Raw genomic sequence first — 23435 nt, 5'->3', positions numbered from 1 at the left:
AAATCTGTTCTGATTATAAACATAATACTAGTTATGACAATTGTGTACATACACAAAGGCACACAGAAAAGACCACCTGTGGCCAGGAGCAGTGGCTCACGCCTGTAATCTCAGCACTTTGGGAGGCCAAGGTGGGCGGATCACTTCAGGTCAGGAGTTCGAGACCAGCCTGGCCAACAGAGTGAAACCCTGTCTCTACTAAAAATACAAAAATTAGCCAGGCGTGGTGGTGGGTGCCTGTAATCCCAGCTACTCAGAAGGCTGAGGCAGGACAATCACTTGAACCTGGGAGGTGGGGGTGCAGTGAGCTGAGATCATGGCACTGCATTCCAGCCTGGGTGACAGTAAGACTCTATCTCAAAAAAAAAAAAAAAGAAAGAAAGAAAAAAAAAGGGAGAAAAGCCCACCTGTAACCAAAATACAACAATACCCACTACTGACAGTTTAATGTATTCTTATATTTTTGATATGCCAATGAACTTCTTTAATACTAAACTAGACTATCATAAATAATCTTGCAGCTTTTTAAAACTTAACGTCAGGCCAACAGGCATTTCCCCTATGCCATTATTCTTTTTAACACCATGAAGACAGCACCAGTCTGCCAAAAAAAGGGCAAAATAATGTAGATTCTCCCCTCCCATTAGAGGACCAAGGACAGTCGTTTGGCTGTATAAACAATGCTGTGATGAACCCCCTTGTATATATGTTTCTGCTAGCATTTCCTGAAAAAAAAAAAAAAAAGTGGGGAGGAATGTTACGTCTTCTGCTCTGTGCCTGCAGTGCAGGGTCTGAGAGATGTGGGTGGCACAGAGCTTACAGTCAGCACAGGACCAAGCCTGTGAGGTCTCCAAGGACAGGTGTGATGAGACTTGCAGAGAAGGAAAGCAGTCTGAGGTCAGATGCCCCAGCACAAGTCTCAGCCATTGACCGAGCAGGGACCAGAAGTGGATTAGGCTAGAAATGTCATCACATGAGGAATACACCAAGAGACTGAGGCTGGCCTAACAAAGAAGGAATGGAGACAACTTAATTCTGGTGCGGGAGGTGGAGATGGGCAGGGAGAGGTGGTGGTTCATAGCGAGTCCTGTGACAGGCAGGATGACCACAGACATGAGGTGTGTGGAGACTGGGCCAATGATCAGATTTAATGGTTTTAAAGTAAGTGAAGCAGCAAGGCATCAGAATGTACAGCATTCAACTGGCAATTAGGTGTGTATCTCTAAACCTACTACAAGTACTCTAAATATAAAACAAGTCTGAATCTTTAGTAAGAAGTCCCCCCTAAGGCATATAAAATCCGAATTGGGTTACCCAGCCATTTTCAGGAGTGATGTTCGAAAGCAGCACAGAGCACGCCCTATGGTCACACCATGAGAGTCACACACAGTGGAGTTACAGCAATAGGTATTACGGTTATCATCTGAAAAAGGTGGCCTGGATCACAGCTAAATCTCTTTCCATCATTGTAAGTCTGTTATTCCCCATGGAGAGTAAAAAGGAGTGAAGAAGTAACTTCTACAATTCAGAGTAGTCTTTGCAGCCAGAGCCAACTGATACTGCTATGGTATAAACGTTACATGCCCCCAAAACTCTCGCTGAAACCTGACCTTGAAAGTGATGGGTGTTAGGAGGTGGGGCCATTGCAATGGGATTGGCGCTCTCACAAAAGAGACCCCAGAGAAACCCTCACATTTTCTATCACTCGAGGACACAGCTCGAAGGTGCCGTCTAAGCGGCCCTCACCACACACCAAACCTGCTTTTGTCTTGTACTTATCACCCTCCAGAATTGTGAGAAATAAACTTCTGTTGTTTGTAAGCCACCCAGTCTCAGGTATTCCATTAGAGCAGCTCAAAGGGACTAAGACAAATAGCCACCATAAACACCTAAAGGAAGCTGCAGATCTCTAGTTCCACTAAGGTGGAGGAGCCATCTCCCCAGGTCCTTCCTCTCCCAACTGAAAACCCGAGACAGAACCTCAGACAACCCTAGACAGAACACAGCAAGCAGGCCCAGGAAAACTGAAGCGGGAAATAGGACAGGCTGCTGGGGACCTCAGGACTTGAGGGATGACGGACAGGGAGTATGCTGTTTTCCTCACTCCCATGTATCCTGGACAGCATGCTGCAGAAGAAACCTCCGACTGGGCCTCTCCAAGAGGCGTAGATAACAGCTCCATGGGAGGCCTGTTCTCCATCGCCAAGGGACTGAAAAGAGGGTGACCTAACAACAGAAAACCACTCCATGATTCCTGCCCTACTCTAGCCAAACAGCAATGGGAAAACCACAACGCCCCTGGCAGCAGCCCCACAGCACCGCGTGGCCAGAGTGGGGAGTTGATCTTCCAGACCATCCCCAGCCCAGGGGAAGCAGGAGGTGCTCTGATTCCACCACCAGATGGTGTCAGCAGGCCGATCTCCCAGACCCTCCCTGGCAGAAGCAGGCAGAGGTGATCCGGCTGCCCTGCCAAAGCAGTGTTAGTAGGGCAGTTATCTAACATCCCCTCCCAGGGTTACATTAGTGGGGCTGAGCAGTGAGCAGTGAGCTAAGCCTCCACCTCTACTAAACAGCAAGGGGTGGGTACAAGGTGGGGTTAGTTAGTTGACATGACATTACACACACCCACTGAACCAGACAGTGCAAAACAGGGTTCATGGGCCCATCGGCTCTCCCAGCCCCAGCCTTGGGTGTCTGGGCACCCAGTGGGTACTGAGTCTTCGCCCCATCTGGCTAATTAAAGAGAACAAAAGAGAACTCTCCCATCTAGCATCAAAGAGGGAGAATCAGGTAGTAGAAAGTGGGCCTGGTTGGCATGTTGTACCTGACCCCCCCACCCCTGGTGGGGTCAGCTTCCCTCGGAGGGAAGCTGAGTTCTGACCTCTACTCTGCAGAAACAAGGTGTGAGGCAGCCCTCTATGGTCTCCCTGCTTCCTGGTGTCAGCAGTGGCTGAGGGAGCCAAGCTTACACACCTCCCCCAACAACTGGACACAATAAAGCAGTGTGCACTGGGGCCCCTCTTTTGTTTGGAAAGTACCAGCAAAGCCAAGGAGAAATCTGAACTTCCAACTTACCTAGTAGAAACAGGCAGAAATCTTAGAATTGAAAAATATAATTAAACATAATTTTAAAAACAATCAGTGAATATGAGGCAAAATCAATAGAATTTACTCAATCTGAAGAGAGAGAAAATATACTGGAAAAAAATGAACAGTCTCAGGAACTTACAGGACTAACAAAAGCACTAACATTCTTATCATCAGAGTTCCAAAAGAGAGGAAGGGACTGGAAAAGTATTTAAAGACATAATGGCTGAAAACCTCCCAAACCTGGCATAAAACGTGAAACTCCAGATTCAAGATGCTGAGTGCACCCCAAAAAGGATAAACCCAAAGAACCCATGACAAGACACATCACAATTAAACTTCTTAATACTAAAAGACAATCTTGAAAGCAGCCACATAGGAATGACACATAACTTAGTTGAGAACACCAGTTCAAATGACAAGGGATTTCTCATCTAAAACCATAGAGGCCCTAAGAAAGTGGCATGTTTTCCAAGTACTGAAAGAGATACATCAACTGCGAATTCTATCTTCCGTGAAGATATCCTTCTGGACTGAAGGGGAAATAAAGACATTCCCAGAAAGAGAACTCAGAGGAGTTGTTACTAACAGACCTATCATTAAAGAACTAAGGAAGTTCTCTAAACGGAAAGGAAATGACAAAAGAAGAAAGCTTAGAACTTCAGAAAGGAAAGAACATTGGAAGGGGAAAAATGGAAGTGACTATTAGTAGACTAACAGTACTTTCTTAAATCATATTTGATGGTTGAAGCAAAAATAACAACACCAACTCATTCAGTGCTCAATGTACATGGAGGAAATACTTCAGACAATTATATTTGAAAAATGGGGCTAACGGAGCCTAAAGAAAAGTAAGGTTTCTATTCTCAGCTCCCATCATAAAATGCTGTGACCATTGATACCAGTAGACTTAGTATATTTCACACACATACTGTAATACCTGGAACAACCACTAAGAAAATGATACAGAGCAATATATTTTAAAACACCATAAACATATCAAAACGAAATCCTAGAAAATGTTCGCATAACCCACAGTAAGGTTAAAAAACAAAAAAAGAAACAAGGAACAGAGGAAACAAAAAACAAATAACAAAAAGGCATTTAGACTTACATATATTATCTTAAATGTAAATGGTCTAGACCATTTAAGAGACAGATTGGGCAGACTAGATAAAACAGGTTTATCTAAAGACATGCCATATATAAAAAACTTATCTCAAATACAACATATGCAGATTGAAAGTGAAAGGATGGAAAAAGATAATACTATGTTAACATTAATACATTAATGTTAAAAAAGCAGAAGTGCTATTAATACCAGATAAAGTACATTTTACAGCAATGATAGAAGATTGGATCCAACATGAAGACATTTTAAATGTGTAAACTCCGAACAACAGCACCTCAAAAGACATGAAGCAAACTCTAATAGAGCTGAAAGGAAACAGCTGGGGATTTCAGCACCACATTCTCAGCAACTGACAGAACAAGACAGTAAAATCAGCAAGGACAGAGAAGAACTGAACAACACAATCAACCAATAAGATCTGAAAGATGTATATATAACGAACACTCTACCCAATAGCAGCAGAATACAGATTTTTTTCAAGTACCCATGCAGCATAGATTAGTCACCAAAATAGACCATATCCTGAGCTATAAAACAAATTCTCGACACATTTGTAAACCGAAATAGTATAAAATATGCTCTCTGACCATAATAGAATCAGAAAGAAAACAGTAACAGAAAACACACTTAGGTATTTTTGGAAATAAAACACACTTCTAAATAACCTAGGGTCAAAGAGGAGGTCTCAAAGGAAATTTAAAAATATATAGACAGAACTCAATGAAAATGAAAACACAACATACCAAAACACGTGGGATGCAGCTAAGCAGTGGTGGAAAGGAAATTTCTAGCGCTAAATAAACGCGTACATTAGAAAAGCGAAAGGGGGTAAGACTCCACCATCTCTGCTCCTGAGACATGGCTGCTTGGTCTGTGGATGGCGGTTCCAAGGTGAATGCACAGCACGCTGTTTGGCAGGCTGCCATTCTAATTGAAGAAAATTCCTTTTGCTTTTGAGTTATTTATAGCTTATGATTGAGTAAAGTATACTTTCATGAGCAAAATTTACTTTTCTGAGTTCTCCAAAATTTGGAAACTACTCATGAGTATTCTTATTTTATGGCAATATAGTTATTTGCATAAGTTCAGTTAAGAATCTGTTTTCTTTTGTTCAGTCACCAAAATAGACCATATCCTGAGCTACAAAACAAACCTTGACACATTTAAAAGAACTGAAATTGTATAGAGTATGTTCTATATGCAATTGGAGACATGGGTTATTTTACCAAGGCTTTGACTGAATAGCATATTTTCAGATATGACCAGACTGCTTTAAAGAATAAAAAGCCCCTTGAAAAAAGACAGGCCTGGTACCTTGTCTACACAGTTCCCTTACAAGGTTCCTGATCTTCGATAAGCAAAGAATGTCATTTTCCGACAGGCCCAGGAACCTCAAGATACTTTGGGACCTCGAGGAGAATGGAATTCACCCCATCTGTAGGTATTACAGGCAATGTTTGCTGGCAAATTTTCAGCTTGGCTTTCAAGCCTGGAGGCTTCTAAAAGTCTAATCTGAGATTCCTTATGAAAAAATTCCAGCAAAGCCAACTTAAAAAGAGCCTATATGGCCAATCACTATTCTTGTTGCACTTTATGCAAATAATCAGGCTAAGTATAATGAGACTAAAATGTATTTTGCAAATAAATTGGTCCTTGGTAGGAATGGGGAAACTGGAGAAAAAAATATGCTCCAAAGAAAACTATAATACCTGTTAACAGATTCTAGCCCTAACCATTATTTTTGAGTTTTTATTATTTGCCTACAACTCAAACTGCATCCTGAATTACTTCCTAGCTACAAGTCTCTAAAGAAGAACCGAGTTCTAATTTTCTTCATGTTCTTTTTCATTATAATCTTTGTGTGCATATTAACAGTATTTATCTAGTTTTACTTCTTCCGAGAAAACCAGAATCACGGTATTCTGAGGACTACAAATGATTCAACAAAGCCTGAGAATCTCCCTCATTTGGAATTCCACTGTGCCCGATTTATTTTCCATTGCCAAGGCACTACTAGTAAAGCTATACAAAATGAAGCACACCCACTGAAGGCTCAGGGACCATGGCAGAAGAGCAAGGCACATGAGACTGTAAGAGCCAGATTGGGAGCTGGAGTGTGGAGGCCAAACAACTCCACCTTGGATGCTAATCTGCTGTGTTAACTTCTGATTAACCCTGGTTTTGGGAATGCCTCCAAGATTTCTATTTTATCTACTGTTCCTTGGGTACGAGCATGTACTTACCATCAATCCTGTCCTTAGTTTGATATTATCTTTCCATAAATCCTGCCCTTAAGCCAACTGTCCTATACATCCCTTCTGAAGCATATATACACTTTCCCTATGGCTTATAAGCCCTGGGTCTGGAGGGTAACCATGCACGGATCTACCATCTCATCTTGAGGCTGCCTGAGACAGGGTTTCTGTTTGTAAATACCTATTAAATGTTTCTTTCTGAGAAAACAAGAAGAAAAGAGAGGAAAGGTCTCAAAACATTATTCCAAGTGTCTGTCTCAAGAAACTAGGAAAAGAACCTAGCACAAAGCAAGCAAAAGGAAATAATAAACAATAAATTTAATAATAGGAAAGTAGAGAAAAATCAGTGGAACAAAAAGCTGATTAAAAAAAATCAAAACTGATAAACTTTGGAAAGACTGACAGAGATAAAAAAGACAAATTACCAGTATTAGAAATGAAGCAGGGCTTATCACAACAGATCCTGCATCCATTAAAAATATTGGAATGCTACAAATACTTTTCACATTCATAAATTCAACAACTTAGAAGAAAGGGACCAATTCCTCAAAAGCTACAAACTATCAAAACTCAACTGGGAAGAAACTGACAACTTGAACAATCCTACAAAAACTAAGAAAAAAAAAATCTATAATCTAAATGCCCGCCCGCCCCCCATCCCCCCCACCCCCGCCCCCATCCCCTGCCAAAAAAAAAACATCTCCTGGCCTAGATGGTTTCACTACAGAATTCTACATTGAGAAAAGAATCAATACCAATTTTACACAATATCTTCCTGAAAATAAAAGAGGGAACCCTTCCTAATTAAGGTTCTGATATAAAAACCAGTCTTAAAAGAAGACGACAGACCCCTCTCAAGAACTTAGGCGCAAATACTCTCAACAAAATATCGACAAATTCAATCCAGCAGTGCACAAAAAGAATTACAGACCCTACCCACGCAGGATTTGTCCCAGACATCCAAGAGAGACTTAACATTGCAAATCAATGGAACGTACCATATCAACAGGTTAATATAAATTAACATCATGGGATCATATCAACTGATACAGAAACATTTTATAAAATCTAACATCCATCCATTTACGACAAAAACTCTCAGCATTCTGGGAATACAGGTTAAAACTTCCTCATTCTTTTAAAGACAACCCATATAAAACCTACACTTAGCATCATATTTAATGATTAAAAACAGAAAGCTTTCCCCCTAAGATTGGGGACTAGGTATGGATGTTTGCTCTCACCACTCCTAGTCAACATAAACACTAGAAATTCTAGCTGGTGCAACTGGGCAAGAAAAAGAAATGTACACAGATCAGAAAGAAGACATAAAACTGTCCCTATTTGCAGATCACATAACTATATAGATCTCCCAGGAAATCTATGAAAAACTCTTAGAATTAAGGAGTTCAGCAAACTGCACAACAGAAGACCAACACACAAAAATCAATTGTATTTCTATATACTACAAGTGAACACATAGATGCTAAAAGTAGGGCCAGGTGTGGTGGCTCACGCCTGTAATCCCAACACTTTGGGAGGCCAAGGCGGGCAGATCACCTGAGGTCAGGAGTTCGAGACCAGCCTGGCCAACATGGTGAAACCCATCTCTAATAAAAATACAAAAATAAGCTGGGTGTGGTGGTACGTGCCTGTAATCCCAGCTACTTGGGAGGCTGAGGCAGGAGAACCGCTTGAACTTGGGAGTTGGAGGTTGCAGTGAGCCAAGATCGCACCAGTGCACTCCAGCCTGGGTGACAGAGTGAGACTGTCTCAAAAAAAAAAAAAAAAAAAAGAGAAGTAAAAGTACAATAAATACTTCTTTTAATCCTCCCTGAGTTCCAGCTGTGCCAGGGCCTTGCCAGAACATGCAAACACAGTGTCCTTCAACAGGTGAATAGCTAAGCAAACTGTGGTGCATCATCTATGGAATACTATTCAGCAATAAAAAAACAAGGCACTATTGTTACACAACATCTCCGATTAATTTCAAGGGAATTATGCTAAGTGAAAAAAGCCAATCTCAAAAGGTCACATACAGTATGATTACACTTATACAGCATCCTTGAAATGACAAAAGTACGGATATGTAGATCAGATGAGTGGTTATCACGGGTAAGGAAGAGACAGAAAGGTGGCTGTGGCTATAAAAAGGTATCGTGAAAAATCCTTGTGGTGGAGTTGTTCTGCATCTTGACTGCGGTGGTGGCCATACAAATCTACACATTTGATAAACCTGAATAGAAGTAAACACTCACAGACACATGAAATGGACTGCATGTGAAACTGATGAAATCTCAATACAGTAGATGGATTCTGTTAATGTCAACTGCTGGTTGTGACAGTGTACTATAATTAGGCAAGATGTTACCATCGTAGGAAACTGGGTGAATGGCATATACGATTTCTTTGTATTATTTCCTATAAATGTATGTGAATCTATAATTATCTGAAAAAAAATTTTTTTAAGATGTAAATTTAAAATTGGGTAACTAACAATTAATAAATGTGTTTGGAACTAGTAAAGAAAAATATCTTTCTCTTCTAGCACTTTCTCTCCCCACTTAGGACCTAAAAAGTTTCCTTATTTCTCTTGGTGTCAAACAAGTAACTTTGGGGTTTCAGAGACAGAGCTGGGACTCCCTTGAAGACACCTCTATTGGGAGGCTCCAGGCAGCCTGGAGGTGCTGAGGAAGCATGTGCTCTACCATTTACTTTTTGAAGTCCAAATATACCATGGAATTTAAAGAGGTAAAACAAAACTGTATTTGCCTGAAGAATGCCGCTGTTTACAATGCTCATTTAATGTTTAAAATGCTTACAAGATTCTGCTAATCACTTCCATTCTCCTAAGTCAACCAAACAACCCAAGGAGTAAGCTTCATGGAAGTGATGTGCCCTGAGTGGGAAGAGTCAAGCCTTGCTTGCTAGAGCAGCACTGCACACTCCAGCTCCTCTGTGAGGCCAGCCTGTTTAGATGAAACAGAACACCAGCCACAAATCTAATTGTGCATTTTTCTAGTAGCCATGTTTAAAAAGGTAGAAAGAAACAGAGAAAGTCAATATTAAAATACATTTTATTTAATCACCAATGACCATATGACAAAATGCTCAAGGAAGAGGGAGAGAGGTGGCTGTGGCTATAAAAAGGTATCATGAGAAATCCTTGTGGTTGAGTTGTTCTGTATCTTGACTATGGTGGTGGCCATACAAATCTAAGCCAGTAAATATAAATCCAAACCACAGTGAAAGATCACCTATATCCTCTAGGATGACTACTTTAAAAAAAAAAAAAAAGTGTTGGTAAGTATGTGGAGAAACTAGAACCCTTGTGCCCTGTTGGTGGGAATGTAAAATGACACAGCCTCTATGGAGAACAGCATGATGGTTCCCCAAAAAATTAAAAATAGAATTACCATATGATCTGGCAATTCCACTTCCAAGTATATATCCAAAAAAATTCAAAGCAGAATCCCCCAAAAGATATTTGCATACCCATGTTCATAGCAGCACTACTCACAATAGCCAAAAAGTGGAAGCAACCCAAGTGTCTCCTGATGGATGAATGGATAAATGAAGTATGTGATATACACACACTGGAACAACCTTCAGCCTTAAAAAGGAAGGAAATTCTGACATGTTGCAAGATAAATGAACCCTAACGACATTATGCTAAGTGAAATAAGCCTGTCATGGAAGAGCAAATACTATATAAATTTCACTTATATAACGTATCTGAAGTTGTCAAATTAATAGACAGAAAATAGAATGATGGTTGTCAGAAGCTGGGGGGAGGGGGAAATGGGGAGTTGTTTAATGAGTACAGAATTTCTGTTTTGCAAGGTGAAGAAGTTCTGGAGATTGGCCGCACAACAAAGTAAGTGCACTTAACACTACTGAACAGTACACTTAGAAATAAATGGTTCAGATGGTAAATTTTACGCTTTGAGTTTTTTTAACTGCAATACAAGTTTATATTTTATTTAACCTATATATTTAAAACACCATTTCAACATGTAACCCATATGAAAACAATTAAACTGTTTTGCATTCTTTTTTATCTCCTCAAAATCCAGTGTGTATCAATAATGACAGCACAACTCAGTTCAGACTAGTCCTATGTCAAGTGCTTAATGCATGTGTGGCTTCCCTGCTGAGTAGTGCTGAGCTAGACCTCAGCTGTCACCACTACGTGGCAAACCTTACAGCTAGATCCAGGTAATTAAAAACACTTTGGCGGAGCAGAGGTCAGGATCTTTTTCTTGCTACCTGCCGTCTTCAACTTTATTTGTCTGAAAGGCTAACAGGCAGAGCTAGATTGACTCTCAACATCTCCTGGGCTTCTCCTCTTTGTCAGGCACTCGCTAGCATCTGCAGGCCATTATTCCCCGCCCAGGGAGCTCACAAACTAAAGGAGGGGTCAGACAAGTACCAGCTATAAGAGAAGTACCCACAAGACGCTGAAGAAAAAAAAAAAAAAGAAAGCCATTAACTCCCATCTGTGAATTCCAATGTGCCAGGGAACAAGTATAAAATTTAAGACATTTACTAACATGACACTAGGGAGCACTCCTCCATATCCTGACTTTTCTCAACTCTTATTTCCAATTGTACTGACTACACTTTAGTGTACTGACTACACTTTAATTTCCATTAAAAACACATATGGCATAAAACACTCATCCAAAAAGGCACTCAGTAAACCAACACATGTGAGTGATTTTGATAAAAATAATCAGTTATTCACTAAGGTATCATTTGTCAAGTTAATCCTCCCAGAGTGTAAGGAGACTAAAATTGAGGAAAAGTGAAAAAACTGTATCTGTTGCCCCACAGATAAATATATTCCTTGAACTTGTCTTCATAAAAATCAGACATAAAGGAAAATATGAAAAGTGTTAATACAAACACTCAACTATTATACATTCCTCATAAGACTTGACTTTCTCATTAGAACAAAGTTTTGCAAAACAAAACTTCAAGACACACTGATCTCTACCCCAAGTTGCTGAGCAAAAAACTGCTTTGCGGCTAAAGGAGCCCCTGGCTAAGGCGAACCTCTTTATAACCTCACATTTGTGTTCCACTAGTTCAAACCAATCATAATGACTTCTTTGTGGAAAATGTATTTTGCAATAAATTATCAAAAGCTTCATTGAAGAACTTCATGGATAGGGTTGAGTAAAGAATACTAAACAAAGTCAAGAGAACCACTTATCAACTCAGCATTATTTCAGTGGTCTTCAGGCATGAACTAAGACTGTAGAATGTCCAGAGAAAATTATGGACTACATAAATTGTAAATTTTATGCTTCAATTTAAGAAACTCACATCTGGCTAAGTCCTTTCCTCCCCCAACCCCAACTCATCCTCTCCCAAAACAAATCTCTCAAAAACTTAACACTGAAAACTTACCTCGGTACATTAACTTTAAACAAACTCCTTGTAACTTCTCATTTAATCCTATGCATTAAACTCTTCATCACACCATCTACTGAAATGCAGCTAATACTATAAAATTACACCTCAGGATCCACTACTTTACTTCACAGGTATAACCATTAGCTGTGCATAATTATTTAGATTATGATCTTTGAAGCCCTGTATATTTCATCTCAAGTAACAGTGCTTAACTTATAATTAGCTTGTAAAATAGTATTTATCAACAAAAAAAGCATTTGTGCCTGTCTTTACATTAAAAAATACACTATCTCACCCACTATTCCCAGTTCCAGGGAAGGAGAAACTATTTCCATGCATTAATCCATCACCTACAGAGACCAATGTTTGCATTTTGCTTGAAAGGGAACTGGTTAGAGAAAATAGCTTAATAAGCACAAGTGTGAAGCTTTTGTTGTGAAAGTGTGAAAAGCTAATACCTTCCAGAGGGTCTTTAATGCACATGTGTTTCATGATACACACCATAAAGCCCTGTTAACTCATTTAGTAAGCAAGGATGTTATAGTAAGCGAGAATGATCATATATATGGGGGGGCATTTTCACGAGTAGAACAAAAACTACAAGCACCAACAACTTCTAAGGCTGCAATGAGTTCATGAGCAGTAGTAACAGCAATAATAAAACTTCCAGCCCCTTTCCCTAAGGAGGGGCCCTAAAAAATTACCTCCTGGCATTTGGCAAGAGACGTGCAGCCAGCATGTGTAGCTGCTGGGATGTTTGTCATTTCTCCCCACCATCTCACAGGTGTGCCCAACCTCTGACAAGTGACCACCACTCTGAAGTTCTTTCCAATTCTATAACATGGGCAAAGGCCTGCCCGATTTACCTCACTGAAGCCTATGAAGACAGAGCTGGATGGTATTTAGAAATGTCATTTTGTTCCAGTGTCTGTTTTGATGGGTTTGTTGAGTTAGCCTTCATCATGAAGTACAATCTAAATTATAATAGACTCTGTACTGGATTTCCTAATTGATAACTCTACCAACTTACTTCTATCTTGTTCATGTATGGCAAGCTAATCTGGACAAATGGTCAATGTGATTGACAACTGATCAAGACATGAACCTTTTCCATTGGTGGGGAACAGCAAGTCGATCAACACAGACTCAGCCCCTCACCAGGGTTACCCAAAGTATGTACCCAAAGTCACATGCTGGAGGTTCAAGGGCCAAATCAAGTCTGCAGATGTTTCTTTTCAGCTTGTACAATGTTTTCAAAATCTAAATCAGCTGTCAATGTTCAAACAGGGTATCTGGCACCAATTTTGCATTCCTAGGTTATCTTGCAATATAGGAAAACCCACCCTGAGACCACGTGCCCTCACAGCCACAATTAGGCGTGGCCCAAACATAGAAGGGGCAAATACTCTCCAATTTACCAGTCTCCACCAGGTCAGTTCCTTCCATGATTTTGCTGTGGGCCTCTCTGGTATTTATGTTAGCCACTCTTGGTTCAAACCCTACTACTGCCTTTAATCCCTGAAATAAAAACCTACAACCTAACCTGATTAGTACTATGTCCAAACCCTCTGAGCAATAAGCACAAAGAGGAATTTAGGCAGAAAACAAACCATTTTCATGGTTCTATGTTGGTACTGCTTTCATGAACTAGTTCATTTTTTTAAAAGTGTTATTTTCAAAAATGATTGTCATCTTTCTTTACACTTTTGATTATTAAGCTATTTTCTGTAAATGATCAGTTCCCTTTCAAGCAAAATGTCATTACTATGTAAAGCCTGGTGGTTAAAACACACTTTAGCTTAATGAAGACAGACCTGAAAGCTAATGTTTGGACCTCAACTCATCACTGCCACAAAAGTTAGTAACTTTGTAAAAATGTTGGTGTGGGCCATGCGCGGTGGCTCACGCCTGTAACCCCACCACTTTGGGAGGCTGAGACAGGCAGATTACAAGGTCAGGAGATTGAGACCATCCTGGCTAACACGGTGAAACCCCATCTCTACCAAAAATAGAAAAAATTAGCTGGGCGTGGTGGCACGCGCCTGTAGTCCCAGCTACTCTGGAGACTGAGGTAGGAGAATTACTTGAACCCGGGAGGTGGAGCTTGCAGTGAGCTGAGATTGCACCACTGCACTCCAGCCTGGGCGACAGAGCGAGACTCATCTCAAAAAAAAAAAAAAAAAAAGTTGGTTTGATAGTTTGACACATCCTCCATTCCCATCAAAAGATGGAATAAATCAGTTACGGGGTTTTAAAAGGGGATTTTAAATGCCACACACAGCCTTCAAGCAGATTCAACCATCCACACGTCAACTGCCTCTTACCCAGGCATTGCTTACCCATTGCACTGAGATAGTGGTTGAAGGCCTGGCAAGGAGGACTTGGGGTTTGTGTTGATTTGTCACAACTCATGGGTGCTGGGCTCCTGTCTGTGTCAAAAGAGAAATACCCACTGGAGGATCGAGACAGCAGGGAGGATCTTCTCATAAAGATGAAAAGCGGGGATCTGGTAGCAAAAGGGCCAGGGCTGGCCGGTGGGGCCAGCGGGCCCTGAGGGCTGCCGTGGGGGCAGCTGTCCCCTTCACCTCCGTGATTGCCTTCAGGATTACCTTGTGGCTCTGTCTGTAGGGAGGTAGGGGCCCCAGGTCTGAGCTGGGGAGGCCTCTCCGCAGGCTGCAATTGTCTACCTTCTCGGTCACACTCAGAACTTACATCAGAAGGTTGCTTTGCCATTTGGTCTTTTTTTCTGCAAGTAAAATAAAAACTAAGATTATTTTAAGCAAAAAAAAAAAAAATCGATGAATAAACAAATTAGCTCTCACCTAGCGATTAAAAATTCTTAGGGTTAATCCCAAATACTTTGTTCTATACTTTTCTGACAATCTCCCAAATAAAAAAATTGCACCTAAAATAATAAAGGTATAATTTTTTTTTGGTAGAGGGTACCCCCAAACAAAATACAGTAACAGTGTCAACAGCTTGCGGAACTGGTGCATACACACATGCGTTTCCAGAGAAGCAGTTAATCTGAAGTCTATTCATGTGTGCTCTTTGCCCAGGACAGACTTATTCGAATAAGTCAGAAACTCCCAGCGGCTCTGACTTCCCAGGGTTAGGTAGGACGCCGGAGCATAGGAGCGGGCGCAGATGCAGCGATTGCAGGCGGCTGGCCGCGTTCCCTGCTCCGGCCCCATTGTTTGCCGAAAATGCTGAGGGCAGCAAGTCTGGGGAAGGTTTGGCAGCGGCCGTCAGTCGTAGTAAGTGCGTCACAATAGCGTTTGTAACTCCAGCGCGGCTCGGCCCGGCTCTGGCACTCTCTCCGCCCGTGGTCCCTCCCTCCCGCTGTTCCTCCCTCCCGCTCCCGTACCGCACGCCGCACCGAATCAGACAGAACTTCTCTGAGGTGCAGCGGCACCGTTAGGAGCACACCTCTAAATGGGGGAGGGGGGACGGAGGGCGACGAAGCGAACCCCTGCAAAGTCTACAACTAGGTCCGCAGGCTAGGCGACACCGGTGCGCGCCGCCTTCATCCCACAGACCCTCCCCTCAGAAGGCAATCACACCGAAACTCACGTCCGCGCCTTCCCTTCAGAGCGCAGCGTCCCGGCCCGGAACCAAGCCCCGCGGCGTCCGGCCCGCGCCTTTCGCCGACCGGGCGCCCCCTGACCGTCACCACGAAAGCAGCGCAGGAGACAAAGCCCGGGACTCGGGTTCAGAGTCCCCGGCGCAGCGCAAAGCCCGCGCCTTCCCGCCAGCCCGCCGCCGCGCTCCGCCGGGCAGCCGAGGGCTCCGCACGCCGCGCCTCTGGCCCGCGCTGCCCCGGCCGCAGCCGCCGGGAACATCCTCCGCCTCCTCCCGCTCCTCCCCTCGCGCTCTGCGCCCGCCGCCGCAGGCACCGCCGACCTCCCCGCGCCGCTGGCGCCGGGTGCCCGCGTTCCCAATTGGTCCGCGCGCGGTCGCTCCGCGCCGCAGCCAATCGGCAGCCGCGGTGGGGGCGGCGCCTACGGGTCAGGCCGCCAAAGGCGAGGCGATTGTTGACAAACTCGCCTCCGAGCGCTGCTCTGGCCGTGGCCGTGGCGGCTGCCGCTTCGTCGGAGGATTTGAGGGCCGGCTGGCCCGGCTACCCTGCCCATCCCTGTGCTCCTTCCGGACACAAGCCTTAGCAGCTCCCGCCGTCCTGGACAGCCAGTCACCTGGAGACAAAGCAGGACTTGCGCCGCGCCCGGACCCGCAGGGCCATCCCCAGGCCCAGTCCTCGCCACTTGTCCTTGTTTTGGCCCGTCGGGGGCAGACCCTAACGGCCGTCACCGCCCTGGCTGTGGCAATTATTCTCCTCCAACAACTTCCTCTCCTGGTGCGCCGCAGACACGAGTCAAAGCCGAAGAGCCACCTCTGGCCACGGACGCGCACGTCCGCGACCATCGAGTAAATTCACACCCTCCGCCCTGGCGTCCGTCGGGCCCTCCACCAGCAGCGCCAACCCTGGGGCAACAGGTCCCAGAGAGCACGGCGCCGCCAGCCTGCACCGCGAACCGGGTCGGGTGTGCTCGGGCATGCGTGAGCCGCTAAGATAGCCCGGCCCAGGGACCGAGCAGGTTCTGCTGGCCGCGACTAGTCCCCTGCGCGGTCCAGGTGGTCAGGGGAGGACCTAGATTTCTCGCTGCCAGGGAATCGTGCGGATGGCACAGTCCGCAGGACTCCTGCAGAGCAAGCAGGGGCCCCAGGTACGCTTGAGAAAGCGAACGCAGCAGTGGCCCCGAAACCTTGGCCTGAATGAGTAAAAGGAAAAGCCCTGTCTCGTCAGTTAAATCACCACCGCAGTTCCGCAAATCCTCCGCAACAGGCCCGGGCGCCCCAAAAAACCAAGACGCGAAACACCCTCACACTGCGCGGCCGCTACTCTGAGGGCGCCGGAGCCGGCGGCGAGACTTTCCAGCTGGGCGCACAGCCCGATACTACGAGCAGGTCCCCAGCTCCCGGGCCGGCGCCGAAAGGCACGCGCTGCCTCTCCTCCTGCCCGGACCTACGACCCTTCACCAGGCCCGCGCGCAGCATCCCGTCCCAAGCCGCACTTCGGCCAAGAGCCTGCAGGTTCCGCGTGAACGACTTTTCTCTAAAGAGAACCTGCCCGAGAGGGAACCCGATCCACACGGATCCCCACCTCCCGCCGGCGACAAGCGGCGCGGATGCAAGCGTCTCCGCTCGCACGTGCACGGGAAGCGGGCAGTAGGTGGTGCCGTTCGGGCTCCAGCGCTAGTCTTCCTTCGGTGCCAGGCCCGCGCCCCGGGATTTGGAGGTATTTACCTTGCGTTTCTCAGTCCGAGAGTCAAAGTCAGACATTTGGGGGAACAAGGGCCAAGGGAAGGGCGCCGAGGCGGTGGCGGCGGGAACGCAGCGAACCGAATACCCCAATGATGCGATCGCAGTGTGGCAGGGTTCGCAGGGTGGCTGCAAGAATCAAGTGGTGGTAGTGGCGGCGGCGGCGGCGGCGGCAGCGGCAGCGGCAGCGGCGCTGGACGCAGAGCCCCAACAAACTGCAGACCAGGCGGCTGCGCGGAGCGAAGTGAAACCTGCGCGGCCCTGCAGCCCAGCTCTGGCTGGCGGCCCCGCTCCTACGCCCAATCACTGCGGACCCCGCCCCCGCTAGGTCCCGCCCCGGCGCGCGGGCTGGCAAGCTCCGCCCCCTCGGCGCCGCGGCCGCCGGCGCGTGCAGGCTCGGACAGGTAAAGGCGGGGGTTGCCCCGCTGGGTTGCCTCCCGCGCGCGCCGCCGTCCCTGGCGTGTTTACCGGAGTAACTCTGCCTGCTGGCGGCCATGTGCGCGCCCATCCCCCACCCTGAAGTGTACCCTAGCCTCCCGCTCACCTACCCCAACCCGGCGGCGGCCGCGGCGTGCGCGGCACAGAGGGGGCGCTCCGGTCACAGCCTCCGCTGGCCCGGCCGGTGGTGTAAAGCCTCAGGAGGCGCCCTGCGCCCTCACTGTGCCCTGAGTTTCTAAGCCGCTCTGGGACAGGCGCGGGGACTGGGTTGGTCCTCGCGAAGGCGCGGGGCGAGGTCTTTGAGCTCTCCTCCTTCTGAGGGTCCCTGGCGCCGGGCGGGACGCGGATCAGCAGGCTGTGCATCTTCCTCGCCCGGGCCTCTCGCGGGACTCAGGCATCCTCCTCCTGCCACCCCGCAGGGGCTCTCCAGCTTTTCTTCCGCGCGCAGTCTCCCTAAGAGACAGAGGCCGTGGGGGCAGGACGCGCCCAGAAAACGGCCAGGCGCGGTCCCAGTGGGCGTCTTCGCCGCCTCCCGGGTGAGGGCGGGAGGCATGTGCAGAGCAGGTAAAATAGGGAAATGAAAAAAGCACTCAGAAAAAAAAAATCCTTTTAGGAAAAAAAAAAACGGGGTGAATGGCGGCCTCCAAGTGAGAGAGAACGTTGCGCACTGCATTTGGCTAGGACCCCCAAGATTTGCTGGGCTCGCAGATAACCTCGTAGGAGCTCCCTCGACTGGCTGAGGCCAGTGAAGGCAGAACAGCTGAGTTCGGGCCGCGGTGCGGGAGCGCAAAATACCCCGTCCCTCCTCCCCTCCCGCCTCCCCACCCATCCCTTTCCTCCCTGGAGTCCGCAGCACCTCACTCTACCTCCCAAGAGACCAAACTCCATGCCGCCTCTCCAGTCCTCTGAGTCTGCACCCGGGTCTGCTCTCCCAACGCGTGGCTGGCGCCCCCAACCCCGGCCCTCCTGTCTGCTCCTCGCGCGCCTCAGTTCCCCAGCCCCGGCTTCTAGACAACTGCAGCGGGGGTGTGGGAGGTGGATCGGGAAATGGAACATCCCGCAGGTGAGATCAGGCTAGATGGATTAAGGAAACTCTGTAAAGGGACCACCCTACCCACCACTGCAGCCGGCAGGGACAAGGAAGGGGCCTTGCCGTAGAGGAGCAAGTGAGGAGGCGTTGTCCCGCCGTCCGGCCACCTGGATCAGTTTTTAAATTCATAAGCGCTTCTGTAACGTCAGTGGGACACAGCGCAGCCCCATGCCAAAGTCTCAGCGCATTTTCGGGTGAATTTTGAGCGAGGTGAAGGAGGCCTTGGGTTCCAGGAGTCGCTGGAGGACGCGCGTCGGGCCCCGCCCAGTTATTTCGCTGCAAGAGGGAAAAGGCACGAGCGTGGACACGGCTAAGTAGACTCGGAGGCCGGAGATCTGTCCTAACCGGGCCTCGAAGTTCCTACCGCGGACGAACTTTGCTCTTCGGCCGTTCCGCGTCGCACGCGGGGAAAAGCAACACAACTTGCTGCGCGGGCTGAGAGCCCGAAGCCCGCCGCACGCCGAAATGCTCCGCGCTCCCCGCGGGGTCGGGCGACTCAGACAGGGACCGGAAAAGAACCACGCAGAAGAAAGCCGTATTTCTTGTCGTCTGTTCCTGTGCAGCCTTGCAGCCTCGCCGCCCCCGCGTCGCTCGCTCTCGCGACCCTGTGAACACTTTGAAAAACAAGAGTCGGGGGAAGCAACGGGCTAAGCGCTGCTATTTGGGGCACTAAAAGGAAGCCGGCCAGAGGTGGCGGGTTCATGCGTCCCCCGAGACCCAGGCCGCGTCGGGGTCCGCGAGCCCTTACAGCCTTCTCCCGCGCCGTCGGGAGGTCCTCCCGGAACTGGGCCGGAGCGCAGACAACGCAGTGTGAGAAGGGCCCATGGGTTTTAGGTCACCTCCTTCGCAGTGGACGCGGGCAGAGCGGTGTCCCTTTCTGTCTCTGCCAAGAGACGTGGAGGGAGGGAAAAGGGAGGATGGCTTGTACTGAAAGAAACAAGAATGAAGTCGGGCAGCTGGGATCTGAGAAATGGGAAATCCATGGCCCTTGTCCGGGACCACAGGCTTTGCCGACGTGGTCTCTCCTAGTTCCGAAATTGCCCAGGCTCGCCTCCCCGCCCTCTGCAAGCAGCGGGAACGACTTCCACATCGCTTAATTTCTTTATTAAACTTTTCACCTATTCTCTTCTAAAGGACAGATTACAGCGTCAGATGGTAAAAATGTTTTCCGCGCCGTGTCTTGCCGTACGGAAACCGCCGGCCTGGGAGGACAAGCCGAGTTCTTGTTTTGCCGAGAGCAAAACTCTAGGCTCCCACTTCCTTCTCCCAGTCCGTGCGTTTCCTTGCAGAGCCCCAGAGCGTCTGATTCACTGAAATAGCATCACTTGCTGAACCAAACCTTTTTTCCCGCTCGAGAAAAGAGTGGAGCTTTTTTCTTTTGTCTAAGGGTGTTTGCTTTTTTTTTTTTCTTTCACTCGGCACCACAGTTTTTCTAAATCACTGGGAATGTGAGTCACCGCTAACAGCAGGAGACCTTTGGCGGCACCCGGCTGTGGGGCGCGCTCGCAGCGGGGAGCCCACCCTGATTGTCTAGGGGATCCGGCACTGAAGTTGGGAGAGGTTGCAGTCAGGCCAGGCTGGGTTTCAGGGAAAGGGCACAGGGATCCAGCGCACCAGGCGACCGTCTGGATCTCTTTCCTAGCAGCCAGCCGCGCACCTCGCCAGCCTCGGCGGGACCTCCGCTTTGCCACCAAAATCCCCGAGAGTGGCGGCCCAGCGGGTGCCAGCCCCCGGCCTCGGCCACAGCTCTGGGCGTCAGTGGAGCGAGCGTCGTGGCAGCTGCTGGCGGGCCACCACACTTCCCGCCACACCCGTTAGAGCTTGGCTCCCAGCTTGGGCCGCTGGGAGCGCGCCTCTTCCCGTGGCAGCGGCTGCAGCGGTGCAGGGTAGAAAGCCCACGCGGCCCGCGGGTTGGAGATTCCGGCGATTGGTGCGTGGAGGTAGGTGTGTGGAATGTTAAAGGTCGAGATCACCCTCAGGGCATCATCCTTCACCGAGTCGCACAAATCCAGCAACTGCAAAGCACAACACAATGGGACAGGTCAGATGTTGGCACACTTACAGCCATCTAGTGACAGCAGCTTTCAGCCCACCAAGCACCCGCACACACAGCGGCCCCGGAAACTAGTTTCCCTTTGGATTCTCCTGTGGAAACTGTTGGCCATGAATCACCCTCGGAAGCCTTTTTTATTTTAGACATTCCCAACTCTGACACCTAGCCCAGTGGAAACCCCGGCTTTTCCCGTAAGGGGGTGGGCGTGGACGTGGGGTCGGCTTTGCCCCCAAATTAGCCGGGAACTCGAGACCAAGGTCTGAGAATTTATTAAAGTTCCCTCCTTGGTCCTTCCTCCTTGGTCCTTCCCTCCGCTCCTCTCTCTTTTCCTCCCCTGTCGTCCCCTCTCCACCTCTGGAGTGCCTGGGGTGCCACCCTCTGGCGCGCAGAGGCAACTGAACAGGAAGAGCCTCAGAACAGGTGAACCACTAGAGACCTGCTCCAGTCTCCCCAGACTAGCGCCTTCGGACCTGGCTGGCAGTAGGCCATGATTCTTGAAATTCAGTACAGTGAGACGGCGGACCAATGCTAGGCATCTTCCACCTGGCTGCTGCGGAAAATCCATCTGCTGTTAACGCCAATGCCAAGGAACGCCGCGGATGCCCTTGGTTCTGGCAGCCACTGGAAGGCAGGGATAAGACATTCCCAGCGGATAGGAGAGGGAGATGCAAGTCAGTGTTTTGGAAGCTGCACTGGTGTATTTTTATTTCATTTTCCATGGCTTAGGTGCCAATGTATTTTTTTTTATTTTCAGGAAAAAAAGCTACCAGAATAATAAGATTGTTTTTCTAAAACTACACAAGGGCAGAGGGACGGCTTTCTTTTCTTCTGATCTACACATTGTACTCCATTTTTCAAGTTTTCAGCCAGTGGTAAATTTGTTTCACTCCCCAAATCACAGTAAATCCCCAGGTTTTCATGGTTTATTTTTACAGGTTTAACAACATCACTTACACCAGCCCCACCTTTGCCCTCACATGGTGGTCATGTCTGAGCCGCACTGATGTTGTTAAGATCACAGTTTCCCTTGCAGCAGTCCAAAACGCCATTTCAGGTTTTCAGAGCATTTCAGGTTTTCAGTGAGGTCCCAAGGAGGAGGGTGGGGGAAATAGGGGATGGGGGATATAGAGGGTAGGGATATGGTGGGGGAAGAGCATGAATTGTAATAGTCCAACAATACATCTTCCCTGAAAATGTGCTCTATTACATCAGTAATTTCTAATGAAAAACTTCATTCTTCACACACTGTGGTTAAGCATCATCAAATCAGTACTGAAAAGACCTTTGATCGTATTTGCAAGATGCACTAAAATGAACTTTCACTGACCAAGATTTCAAAGTTTGTAATTAATACTCTTGAAAAATCCCTGACTAATCTGTCAACTCTCAATGTCTTTAACCACACAGTTCAAAACCATGAGGTGGCGTACACAGCCCCTAAACTTTCCATATATTGTCATATGATTATTCAAGATAATTTTCCCTTTGGGTTTGCATTATGAAACTCAACCAACTTTGGTAATATATTCACCGGTGGGGGAAATACAATGATTTGAATGAGTGTAAAATAGAGTATGGGTTTTATCTATCTAGTGCCAAATACAGAACGTAGGGCCAGAGGTAGGAATCAAATGAGGCAGATTTCAATATAAAGAAAACTTTTAAAAAATAAACTTGAAAAGGAACCCAATGGCTGGTGAAAAGGAGGGTTTCTTCACTCATAAGTGTTCAGGGAGTGTCCCCTCCAATGGCACCCTAGAGAGGAAAAATGAACTGGCTGTGAAGAGGAGTTGACTGCCAAGATTCTTTCTAAATCTAAAGTTCTGGAGCAGTTTAAAATACTCCTTCTAGCCTTCTCCATTTTTCCTAGACTGCAACAGAAACCTCAGAATGATTATTGTCTCAATGGACGGATCCGGCATCATTCCTGTTAGTTATTGTTTGACTCTTAGTTATTGTTTGACTCTGATTCCAGGTACCCACGCACCTCTGTTCCTGGCTGTCAAGATGATAATAATAATTACCATCCTTTCACTCACAAACGGTATGCTGGATTCCTACCCAGTGTTAGGTACAATTCTGGACTTTAGAGGTTTAATGGTACACGCTACAGGAACAGGTCTCACATCGTGAAGCTGTTGAGGCATTTTAAAAATTTTTAAAAATATATGATCTCTTTAATACAAAATAAACTTGAGAAGATAATATAGCATTGATTATTACACAGTTACAGTATTTTTATTACCAGGGGGTATTTTTATATGGGGCTAAGCAGTGTATTATTAAAGTTTAGTTTTGTTACCAAACATGCTTCCATACTATAAGCATAAAAATTGCACATACTGTAGGGGTCCTCTGCCCTGCCAGTTTATGACCCATTTATGCTGGACAAAGTACTTCAAGCTTACCCATATCTTTACAAAGAAAATTCACCAGCTTTTGAAAAAGACAAATGAATAGGTATACTTTAAAAATAAAAAAGTATGAACAAGTTATAGGTTCTTGCAAAAAAATTTTTAAAGGTCAAACCTAAACATGGGCACTATTGCTCTACAAGCAATAAGAACGTACAATCCACTGGAAATAGCCAGTGAGTGGAATTTGAGAATATCTGCTTTAAAGAAAGCAGAAGCACTCAGC

General features: G+C 46.8%; 2 protein-coding genes across 16 annotated transcripts in view; both read right to left on the bottom strand.

Annotated features, from left to right (window-relative positions):
- The window catches only part of BCL2L11 (BCL2 like 11), a 67244-nt gene extending 49715 nt beyond the window's left edge, over positions 1 to 17529 (bottom strand). For 6 of the 15 annotated variants that reach the window (XR_010129905.1, XR_010129906.1, XR_010129907.1 and 3 more), the window contains exons 1-2: positions 15469 to 15799; positions 14235 to 14641 (exon numbers count right to left, since the gene is read on the bottom strand). Coding sequence is in view for 10 of the 15 variants with exons in the window: in XM_063695699.1 (XP_063551769.1) it covers positions 14235 to 14641; positions 15469 to 15737 (676 nt within the window). In the remaining 5 variants the exon portion in view is untranslated. Of the gene's footprint in view, positions 1 to 14234; positions 14642 to 15468; positions 15800 to 17199 lie in introns of those variants that run through there. The other 9 variants (XR_010129909.1, XM_004031601.5, XM_055378305.2 and 6 more) reach the window with 6 other exon arrangements.
- Positions 17530 to 18770: 1241 nt separating this feature from the next.
- Positions 18771 to 23435, bottom strand: part of ACOXL (acyl-CoA oxidase like) — a 389165-nt gene continuing 384500 nt past the window's right edge. The window contains exon 19 of the mRNA XM_055378293.2: positions 18771 to 20757. Coding sequence (XP_055234268.2) covers positions 20557 to 20757 — 201 coding nt within the window. The 3' untranslated portion in view covers positions 18771 to 20556. The remainder of the gene's footprint in view (positions 20758 to 23435) is intronic.

This window comes from Gorilla gorilla, chromosome 12, assembly GCF_029281585.2.
Source record: "Gorilla gorilla gorilla isolate KB3781 chromosome 12, NHGRI_mGorGor1-v2.1_pri, whole genome shotgun sequence".
In the NCBI taxonomy this organism is placed as follows: Eukaryota; Metazoa; Chordata; class Mammalia; order Primates; family Hominidae; genus Gorilla; species Gorilla gorilla.
This window is presented reverse-complemented; position numbering and strand designations above follow the sequence as displayed.